General features: G+C 36.8%; 1 protein-coding gene across 1 annotated transcript; it reads right to left on the bottom strand.

Annotated features, from left to right (window-relative positions):
* Positions 1–900: 900 nt before the first annotated feature.
* Positions 901–3,729, bottom strand: LOC103847747. The gene is made up of 7 exons (XM_033282856.1): positions 3,208–3,729; positions 2,461–3,087; positions 2,227–2,361; positions 1,772–2,055; positions 1,601–1,682; positions 1,300–1,520; positions 901–1,135 (listed from the first exon to the last, which is right to left on the bottom strand). Exons 1-7 carry the CDS (start codon positions 3,727–3,729, stop codon positions 901–903), a joined length of 2,106 nt encoding a protein of 701 aa, XP_033138747.1.
* Between the last annotated feature and the right edge of the window lie 8,363 nt (positions 3,730–12,092).

The following is a 12,092-nucleotide window of genomic DNA, read 5'->3' as shown; positions in this document are numbered from 1 at the left end:
TACCCAAGGTCACTAAGCTTCCTCTGAAAATTCCAATGGCCATCTTCGTTACGACGCCAAGCTCCATGAAACAAACAGACACGCTGAGGTGTTGTCATCTGATAAATGAAATTGAATTAGTATTCACCTATAAATGTCACATTATAACAAATATGCTAACTAACCTTGTTACAAATAGTCGACGTATAGGTAATAACCCTATGTGAGTTGACAATAACTTAATGCATCTAGAGAATTTATAGAGGAACACATACATCTACAAAAAAATAAGCTAAAATATTTAAAATTTGACAAAATGTAAACTTCATAGCTGGCTACTCTACGATAGATATGATGATGAGATTCAATTCATAAAAGACTGAAACCAAATTTACAAGTATATAAAGCAAAGATATGACAAGGCATACTATTTTCAATACGCGTGCATTATTTGATTATAAAGTTCAACCTGACCCATCATTTCACTTTACATTCACAATTCTATTGTAAACTAATAATACACATAACTGACATGTATTTGCAGCATGCGTTACATACACAATTCTTGTTATTTTATACATAAATGTCTAAACGACAAAAGTTACACATATAAGGGAAACATATTGGAACGTTTGTAAGCCGGTTTTAAACAATGAACAAAACAATTAATGTTGAAACCATATATATACCCAACCTAAAGGCACTTTAAACTCCCAACGTGATACATAAGCAGATAACAAACGGAAAGCTATTCATAAGATAATTCAAACAAATACGATTCAAATCCAAATAAGTTCAAACGAAGGTGAAATTGCTAAAACAGATCATATAAGAATCTGCTCAGTCAAAGTCGAACATGTTACACTCACTCAAAGTTAGTTTGATCATTTATTTCAAAGACACATCAACAGCTAATATGATCTACAACTTCTCCTTGAACTCATACGCCAATATTGCTGCACTCTTCCCTTCCTCTTCAAGCAATTCTCTAGTTATTGTCTTACACGCATCGAGGCCATAGAGGGCGTGATACGCCATCATCAACAAAGCCATCAACCCAGAGTCAACATGAACTTTACTCTGAGCTACTGACTTTGGCCTAGCAACATCATAACACTGAATCACAGGCTCTGCTCCCAAAGGTTGACATGCATATCTAGCAAGATAGGATAACATCTGCACGACTGGCTTTATAATTTTTCCAGTGCGGCATCCTTGTGCAATGCCAAATTGCAATCAAGGATGATAATACTCCCACAACCAGCATCAAAACAGATTCCTACCCAATGTTTGTTCGCAACATTCAATGGAAAGTAATACCTTGTTGGATGGAGCATCGGAGCTTCTTTTGAAGGGAAAATCCCAGTAAGCCCTTTAGGAAATAGGTAACCTTCTTTATTTTTCGACTTGAGAAACTTTGGGAAGGTCCTCATAATAGAAGGGACAAATTTGGTATCTAGAAATGCAGCACTCCGAGAACCTTGAGGAGGCAGCAATGGAGTCATAACCGAACGTAGAACTCGAATTAGAATATCAAAAACCTGAAACAAATTTTCAAGCAGTTAGCAACTGACCCAGGCGAATAGTTGTATGTGAAAATGTTGTCTTAATCCCCACATACCTTAGCAGAGTAAGTACGAGGTCGATCCACAATTAGTAGTAGTTCCTTTGCAGATACTGCCAATCCCAAGATGTTGAACACACTAACAAGAAAAATGAAGTACATAATAAACACGCACGTCAAGGGAACCAAATACATTATGGAAAGCTACACCCAAAATGATAAACTTACAATTTCCCTTGCAATTTGGTAACCAGTTTTGCATACTTTCTTGTCTGTTCAGATATATCTTGTATAACAAATATGCACCTCTGAGATTCCCTAAGACGAGCAAGTAAATGCGGATCACATTGATAATCACAAACGAGACCTGATGGAACCGTCTTCTGCCTCTTACTTCTCCATGATGATTGGCCTTCTTCATTGTTGTAACCAACATTAATGTCGGCTATAGGTTCCTGATGATGAACCTGGTTTGTCGGCAATATAGGAACTTCAACCGGAATAAGCGCTTCCTGTGTTAGTCCAAGCGAGAACGAAGGTTCATCCATCAAACATTATGGCTGCCTTTTACGACCCTCCTTTGGGTTGATAACAGTAACAACAAATTATTTATAACATCAACCTCATGGCTTTACAGATTTAATGTATAATGTAAATTTTTGACAATGAAGAAACTGACTCACCAAACGTTGATGGAAGGAGTTTTGCCTAGAACGATTTTCGCTGTTAGCTGACTGTGCACATGACTGAAGCACCGGTGTGACGCAAACATATCCAGATCCAGCATGAGCTTTATTACTTGGAGTGAGATTCCCAGCCTGATAGTAATATATACATGTACACATAAATTTGGTAAAAATAATAATTATGATAGGCCTGTGAAAGCTTACAATAAAATATAAACACATAATTCTTACTTCGCTCATACGATTGGATCTTGGAGGAGTAGAGTACTGACTAATATCTCGCAGCACGTTTTGTATAGTCATGGCATTGACATCAGCATCCGGACTTGAATGAGTCGCAGGAACGGATACTTCTTTCGTGGGAGACGTTGGAATGGTTCCTGCTCCACTCAAAGAACCTATGTGCTCTTTCCAGAGAGTAGAAACCTTTTCAGTGACAAATGTGAGCATTTCTTCCTTAAACTTTTCTAATAATGTTTCAACGTAGACACCAACTTTCTGTTCTATTGCTTCTACTCCAGAAGTCGCCACTTTGATGTTTCTTTCCATTGAAGCAACCTCAGATTTAATTTTCTCTAGCACAACCTGAACGATATAACTGGTCTCACTGTCTTGCGCATTAGACTGGAACTTCTTAGCTCTCTTTGGCTTTGTAGTTGATTTAACCACTTCTCGCATACGATCAACATCACTCTTTTTAAGGCCAGAGGGAAAATCAGAATTATTGAAACAATGGCTACGGCTAATGCGCACTAACATGCTTTCAACTCGCGCATCATGTTCTTCGTCTGAATAAACCAAATTTCCCGCGTTTATCGGCCCGGCCGGATCTTCAACCAAGACGCTATTTACGAGAACCTAAACATGCAAATGCGTGTGCTATATTAAATACAAGAAAAACGACGCTCTATGTCATCTTAATGTTTGAAAATATAAATGTATAAATTGCACAATATTTGTCAGGAAAGAATAACTTACATCAATTCTCTTATCTACATTGCGTGCGTGTGCAGGGTTCAGAGTCTGTTTCTTACAGAAAATATCACGGCCATGTCCATCCACATCTTCACTATCTGATTCGGATGATGAACACGTATCTTGCACAACATCTGTCAACGCCGGTACTGCTTCTACCATAACAAGCTGTAATGCAAGAACAAATCCTTTTATAGCAATCGTGTTTTGCGACAAAGCTATCTCATCTCTCTCTTTGATACTCCCCATAAGCATGTCAAATGCTACTCTCCCCCAAGGATAGGCAAAAAACGCATCAAGATCTTTTATAGCTTCAACATGATCTCTTGATATCTTCATCTTTAAGCTTGTTAGCAGCAAAACAGATTCAAGCAGCGCCAGACATGCATATTTGATCCGGATCTCCGTATCCTTGACTGTTTTCCGGTACATCATCTTGATGACGGAAGAGACGGTCACCGTGTCAACTTTTCCGAATAACGACGGCCAATAACGTTGCTCAGTTATTGTTTCCTTTAGCTTCATCTTTGACTTCGGGGGAAATTGACCACATTGTAGGCCCGTCACAATCGCAAATTAGAGAAGTGAAAACCGGACCGGTTTACCAGCAAATCGAAACCACGCTTCGTGCTTTTTCTTCGTTTTCAGCTGCCTTGACAACATATAACGCGCGAATCTACCAGAAAAAACTGGTTTGTCGGCAATCTCTATCAACTTCCCAAAAGAAGATCTCCTTATAATATCTAATTCTCCTTCGTCTAACGCATTAAAAATCCGTTTTAAAGCACTAGATGATTGATAGCTAAGAACACGAACCCCAACTGGTTCCTCACCGGCTGCAAACATCATATCTGGATTTGGCTGCATCTCTGTTTCTTCTGGTATATCAGGACAATCAACCAGCCGAGCAGACACCATTTCTTCGACGAGCAGCGAAACAGATTTCCCACAAAAAACTCACTTCGTAGCTTCCGCTCTCAAATTTTGTGTTTCCCTGATTTTAGTCTCGAATACGCTAATTTTAATGCGTCCAAAGATTTTTTTTTTCAGCTGATAATATCAATGGCGTGATGTAGACAGCTATAGGATCATTATTACAGCGACAGATAGGTTGTATAGGATAACTGTAGCGATAGGTCAATCAGAAGTCCCGTAACTACATTATAGGGATACTTTTGGAATTTTTATAAATTAGAACAGTGCATATCCAACCACCTAAATAGTTTTAATTTCGTGTATATCTACTGCAATTGCCCTATATATAATATGATTTCATCAAAAAAAGGAAAGTTCACAAATTTTTCTTAGATGATAACATAAAATAATTTAAGTAACATAAACTCATAGATGTTTAATTAACTAAAAATAGTTGATAATTAGTATTATTGAAATGTTTTATTTATTTTTATATATTTAGTTGACTATAATATCTTTCAATTACATATATATGCATGAGACTTCAGAATATTATCGTTATATTAATTTATGTAATTTGGAATCAAACATTTTAGTTTATTTTTTATTATTTCATTTTAAGCACAATATATCTTAATTTATACATAATCTTCATAAAATATATTTACATATCTAAACAACAACCACCTAAATACAAATAAGAAATTAATTAAAATTTTAATATATAGAATAAAAAATATTACGGTTGAATTCAGAGATGCAATCTAATTTACTCAAATGATAACAAAATCGACTGTAAAAACAACAAAACCGATTAGATTTAACATATATAAAATCATATGTATAATTAAAGTAATATAATGTTATTAATATAAATGATACATACAAATTATAAATTAATTTAAAATTAAAAGTAAATAGCAATAAATTATTATAGTATATATTTATTTTAGAAATATTTATATCCATGCATGAGCATGAGAAAATCACCTAGTATAACTAAAGTGTGCATCCTTCTGCTATGGTTTATGTCGACTCCGTTCCTCCGAGATGGCTCTCGGCTCAGGAATCTACTTAGTTTAGTTTTGTCTTTTGTTGAAAAAAAACTAAAGTGTGCATAACCTCAAAGCCGGTCTTCAGATTTTCGAGACCTAATCATTATTTTTTTTAATAAATACTTTATATTATATATTTATTTAAAGAAAAAATCAAAGTTATTAGTTTTAATAGCATACTAATATATAATTTTAATTGTAATATGTATTTTATTTATATTTAAATTATAACAACCAAAATATATTTTTTATTTTATAAATCTCTTTATGAAGTACTTTTATTTTTATTTTACTTTTTTTGAAATTTTCTTATAGATAAACACTAATTATATTAATGTGTATATATTTAAACAAAATATTTTTAAAAAAATAGGGACCCCAAAGAATCGAGGTCCCATTCAAATGTTTCAAACAAATGCCCACAGGTCCGGTTCTGCATAACGTCCTATAATTTAAATATATTTTCAGTAATAGTGTAAAAGAAGTAATAATGTCAATATATTTTGAATTTATTAAGTATGAAAAATTGTCTGAAAATTTTACGTTTCATAGTAACACTTGGTTATAGCAGTTTATGTGTTAAAGTAAAAGTGAGTGCAATAGTTTACTGCATTCATAGTTTAGTTTTGAAATCCAACTAAAATGATTATTATAAATTATATATATATATATATATATATATTCAAAATATGTTTTTCTCTTCACAAACGTCCATCTCAACCGTTAATAATATTATAAATAAGAAATTTTAGAGTGTCAAATTCAAAATGGAATACTTAATGTGTCAACACTGTTAGGTTCATCTACATAATTAAGATTTGCGGGCATTATAAGCAAGGAGACGAATGAGAGTAAAATAAAATATCCAAAGATGGGTCTCACAATTTTCTTATATAAAGTTTAGAATTTGGCAACCTGCAATATAAACCAAAACTCGAGAATTACTTGCAGCTCTTGCTCTAAAAGACTTAGCCAAGGCTTCAACATCAAATCGTCTTTGTGTGAGAGTTTTTCTTTTTGCTTTGCTAGTACTAAACACTGTGATCGTTAAAGCTTCACTAATCATTAGAATTGGGTAGCCTACATTGTTTCTCATGCTGCTACAGTCATATCTTGACGATGCCTTTTGTTAGCAAACTCGAATATCCTATAATGTGAAACTTCAGTTCATTAAAAAGTTTTGGTTTCTGCATAATGGTGAATGAAACAGTTAAGATGTGATTCCCAAGTCTTTTGATACATATATATACGTAGATGCAAAGATCAGATGGACGTTCTGATACAGACGCAAGTACAGCAGCGAATGAAGCAGAGTCTGCAACAGAGAAGTGTACGTGCGGATGAACAAGTCAGGATGAAGATTTCGACTTGAAGAATGGATTGCGGATCAAGGCTAAGTTGATACGAAGATATTTTGGGGAGCAAACTTGAAGAGATTCACCTTGGAGTAGGGAGATCTCACGATGGAAGTTTTCTAAAAGACTTTGGAGAGGTTTTACGGAACTTGCCTTATTTGGATAGATAGGGAATATTGGGTAGATAGGCGTGGATAGCCGACTTGGCTGTATTGTATATATAGTCATACTCGACCTGTGGATTAGGGTTGTCGAGAGAATTGTATTCTTAGCATAAGAGGTCGAGTTCACTAAACATGGAAGCGAGTGAATAACACAAAGGGCTAAGGGGTAGAGGTCCTAGAGATCTTGTATTCGATCTTAGGACGTGTGAGGCTAGGGGAGCAAGTCTAGAAGGGTCTTGATCTTGTTCGAGTTATGTTTAAAGAGACACTTGTAAGTTCGCTTTAAAAGAATACTAGTAATAACACATATCTTTGTAGAGATATTCTCTGGTGTACTATGTGCTTTACTCTGTGAGTTAGATCTTGCATTTACAAGGTGTATCAGAGCAGTCACCCGTTCGATTATATAACATGTGAGATCCTGCGAAAGAAATGGAGAACTATCATGAGCTGGTGTCAAGCACAAGGGTGATGTTGGATGGATCCAACTACGGACTTTGGAAGTCACAAATAAGGTCTATCATTCGAGGGATTGATGCCATGGGATGGAAATCTGTGACAACAGGATGGTCATAACCAAAGGGTAAGGACGAGAATGGTGTTGAATCCAACAAAGAAGAGGAACTTTGGACCGAGATAGAACTCAAAATGGCAAAGTTCAACTCCAGAGCACTTTCGCTATACACGCCAATGTTACAAAGAAACACTTTGAGCTGATTCAAGGATGTGAGACCGCCAAGGAAGCATGTGAAATACTGCAAACTCACTTCGAAGGAACGTCAAAAGTGAAGAGCTCACGACTGGATTATCTAGCATCCAAGTTTGAAAATCTCAAAATGGGAGAAAGTGAATCAGTTGAAGAATTCAGCTCACAGCTCAGTGGCATAGCTCAGGAATCCTTGGTATTGGGAAAGAAATACAAGGATAAGAAGCTAGTCAAGAAGTTTCTAAGGTGTCTATCATCTATGTATACCGCATACAAGGCAGCTATGTTAGTTTCACTGAACATAGATGAGATAAGCTTTGATGAAGTAGTAGGGATGCTGAGAGCACATGAAATGGAGATTGCCAGATGAAAGAAAAGAATGGGAGTTGCACTCATATCACAAGAGTCAGATGACAGAGAAGATGACGATGATCCAGTAAGTATGCTTGCTAGGCGATTTGACAGAGTCCTTCGTAGAGCCGAATCAGGTCAGAGAAGAGGAAGTACATCACAACGTGCTGCAGAAGGTGAGAAACGAACATCTGAGCCAGAAAAGAACGATCATAAGCGGAGGTTCAGTGTCATGAGTGCAAGGGGTATGGACATTACAAAACTGATTGTTCAAATGTTCGAAGGAGAGAAATCAAGTGCTACAAGTGCAAAGGAATTGGGCACACTCAACTGGAATGCGTCAACGATCAGAAGAGGAGACGCGAGAAATCTATGATCGGACTTGATGAGATAGACTCAGAAGAAGACAGTGATGAAGATGAGCTGGCGAACTTCGTAGCATTCATTGGCATCACATAGTTTGTGGAAGGAGAAACTGATACTGATGATGATCAGTCAAGTGCAGATGGTGATGATGGAATTAGCTATCAAGAACTATGTCAGACGGTAGTTCAGATTGGTAAGCAGAATCTATGTCTCAAAAAGAAGAAAAGCTGGCTGGAAGACACGTTGATACCTCAGGAAAGAACTTGATGATGAAAGAAAGAAAGAAAGAAAGAAGGAGGCAAATACCTCAGATCTGAAAAAAGAGAATGTACGACTTGCTGTTCATATTGAGGTACTAGAGAAACAAGTGAAAGACGAGAAGGCTCGATCATCGGACTTAAATACCAAGCTGGAACATCATTACAAGACTGTCAGAATGCTCACTGGGTCAAAGGAACTTGATAAAATCTTGAGTCTGGGAAGACAGGATCAGACTTCTCGAGGTCTAGGATACATTGGGAATGAAAAGAGTCATACAAAACCCATCAAATTTGTGCCAAGCTCCAACTCCACAGGAAGAACAACAACTGAAGGTACTACCTCAAAGACTGGTGCTGAGAAAGTTAAGAATCTCCAGAAAGTGGGACGATCATAGATTCAGCAGGAGAGAGGATGTTACTACTGTGGAAAACCGGGTCACATCAAGAAAAAATGCTCTCACTTTCGGGAAAAATTAAATCAGTTGCTGAGACAATGAAAGTAATGGTGGAATGGCTCTCGAAATCAAGTCTGATCAGGAAATATAATTTAGGACGTACAACAGTGAAACCAACTCAACGATCTATTCACGGAGGTCCGAGATGCAGCATGGCACTTGAATCTGAAGCAGTAGCATTGATATCCAAAGATGAAAATCCATGATACTTCGAAAGTGGTTGCTCTCGTCATATGACATGAACACACAAAAATCTCAGAGAGATAAAGCCATTGAAAGGAGGTAGAGTCACATTTGAAGATGGAAGCCAATGAGCTATCAAAGGCAAGGGAAAGACTGTTGAAACCAAACCACCTCTGAAGGATGTGTTCTTAGTCAAGGAATTAAAATCAAACCTAATCAGCATCAGTCAATTGTGTGATGAAGGGTTGATAGTTCACTTCACAAGGAGAGAGTGCAAAGCTGTGAATGAGGAAAACAGAATCATGCTTCATGGAGTACGATCTGCTAACAATTGCTATGTATGGCAAAGTGTACAACAGTGCTTTGTTGCACATGATGAAACAAGTCTGTGGCATCAAAGACTTGGTCACATGAACATGAGGCATATGACCAACAGCATCAGAAAAGGTGCAATCAGAGGCATTCCTCAGCTGAAGGAAACAGAGAAGATTGTATGCGGACCGTGCAATCAAGGAAAGCAAGTCAAAGTTCAACACAAGATGATTCAAGATATTCAGTCAAACGATATGTTTGAAATGGTACACATGGATCTCATGGGTCCTATGCAGACAAAGAGCATAACAGGGAAGATGTATGTTCTAGTACTGGTTGATGACTACTTAAGATTTACATGAGTCAGATTCATTCGTGAAAAGTTTGCTACACTGGAAAGCTTCAAGATCTGGGCTCTTCAAGTTACAAATGGGAAGAGACGACTGAAGTACATTCGCAGTGATTATGGGGAAAATTCCAAAATGAAGCCATGAGTAATTTTTGTGGACAGCATGGAATAGTTCAACAATTTGCTGCACCTAGAACTCCTCAGCAAAATGAAGTAGTAGAAAGGAAGAATTGCACGCTTCAGGAAATAGCGCGAGCTATGATGCATGGTAACAATGTGAAGCAGAGGTTTTGGGCATAGGCTATTAGCACCGCATGCTACATCATAAATCGTGTCTATGTCAAAAGAAAAACTATCAAGACTCCGTATGAACTATGGAAAGACAAAACACCAAAACTCAATTACTTTCATGTTTTTGGGTGTAAGTGCTACATCCTGAACGACAAAGAGCATCTTAGCAAGTTTGATGCAAGAAGCGACGAAGGCATGTTCGTTCCTAGGATACTCAGCAAACATCACGGCCTTCAGAGTCTTCAACTTGAGATCCCTGATGATCATGGAGTCAGTAAAAGTTGTGTTTGATGATGTCACAACAGTGGAATGGGAAAACAATTTGGAACAAAGGAAAGCTACGCCATCGGATGCATCAAAGGATCCATCAACTGACTCAACGAATGACACAAAAACTTTCTCAGAACTGACTCAGGAGACAATCACTCCAAACATTCACAAAAATCATTCATCCAGCGATGTCGTTGGGAACGTGAATGAAGGGAGAAGAACAAGAGGTGTGAAGATCAACTTCAGAGAAATGGTGCAATCAGCATGTTTTGTCTCAAAAATTGAACCAAAAGATCACACCGAAGCACTTTCAGATGAGTTATGGATTCAAGCTATGCAGAAGGAAATAGAACAGTTAATCAGAAATGATGTATGAGAGTTGGTGGAGAAGCCATCTGATGGTCACATAGTTGGGACTAAGTGGATCTTCAAGAACAAGATTGATGAGAATGGAGTTGTGGTCATAAAGAAAGCAAGATTAGTAGCTCAGGGGTATTCGCAAATCGAGGGAGTTGATTTTGAAGAAACTTCCGTTTCAGTGGCTAGATTGGAGTCTATCAGACTGTTCATTGGAAGGGCATGCATCATGAACCTCACAGTGTATCAAATAGATGTTAAGAGTGTATTTCTGAATGAGATACTGTCTGAAGAACTATATGTGCATCAGCCAAAGGGTTTTGAAGATGCAACTAATCCTGAGTATGTGTACAAACTCAAGAAAGCTCTATATGGGTTGAACCAAGCACCTTGAGCATGGTATGTTAGGTTGACAAACTTTCTGGTTGACAAAGGCTACATCAGAGGAAGTGTCGACAAAACATTGATTGTGCTGAAGAACAAAACATGGATGCTTGTGGTTAAGATCTATGTTGTCGACATCATTTTTGGAGGAACATCTAAACAACTTGTAGATGGTTTCACTCGAGATATGACCAAAGAATTTGAAATGAGCATGGTGGGGGAGTTGAAATACTTCCTCGGGTTACAGATACAACAGACATACAGAGGAAGGTGTTTTCATCTCGCAAAGTACCTATGCAAAAACACTATTGAAAAGGTTTCAGCGCGACTACTGCAAGGAGGCAAAAACTCCGATAAGCTCTACTAACAAAAGTTGCAAAGATGAGGAGGGTGAACCCGCGGACACAAAGTTTTACAGAGGAATGATCGGGAGCTTACTATACCTTACAACTAGTCGACCAGATCTAAGTCTGAGCTGGTGGGCAGGAAAATTTATCCTATGATTTTCATGATAGAAGTTTCACCAAGTTTGCAGTTTTACATAAAATATCATAGTTGTACTTTTATTTTTTTTCTATTTATCTTAATTTTACTCTACTTGAATGACTGATTTCATGGTTATACCAATTATATTTTGTTTCCTAGAATTATTTATAATATGATTATGTAAACATAAACTTGATTCCATGCCATAGTAAGTTTTCAAATGTGGCAAGGTGAATATTAGCGAAAAAGTTATAAGGACATAATACATTTCGTATATGATTACTAATAAGTAAAGAGATGGAAAATTTATTAGTTCTGATTAAGTCATAATTAGTTCTGAACACAATGTTTCTTGTGCAAATGTTCATTTAGTTGTACAAACACAAAATACAAATTTCACCTATATCCAGTAAAGAAAAAAGTTATACCAGTAAAGAAAAAAGTTTCACTTAGTTGTACAAACACAAAATACAAATTTCACCTTTCAACGTTCCCACACAGTAAAAACATTAAAACTGGAAATGAAGGTTTACAACATACTCCTCTTGTGTTTCTTGTGGGGATGTTCATTGTGTTTCTTTTGTTCCAAATCAGTGTCACGTTCTCTTCTTCTCCATATCCACTATAAC

Source organism: Brassica rapa, chromosome A10 (assembly GCF_000309985.2).
Source record: "Brassica rapa cultivar Chiifu-401-42 chromosome A10, CAAS_Brap_v3.01, whole genome shotgun sequence".
Taxonomy (NCBI): Eukaryota; Viridiplantae; Streptophyta; class Magnoliopsida; order Brassicales; family Brassicaceae; genus Brassica; species Brassica rapa.
The sequence above is the reverse complement of the archived record's forward strand: the minus strand, read 5'-3'. Positions and strand labels throughout refer to the sequence as shown.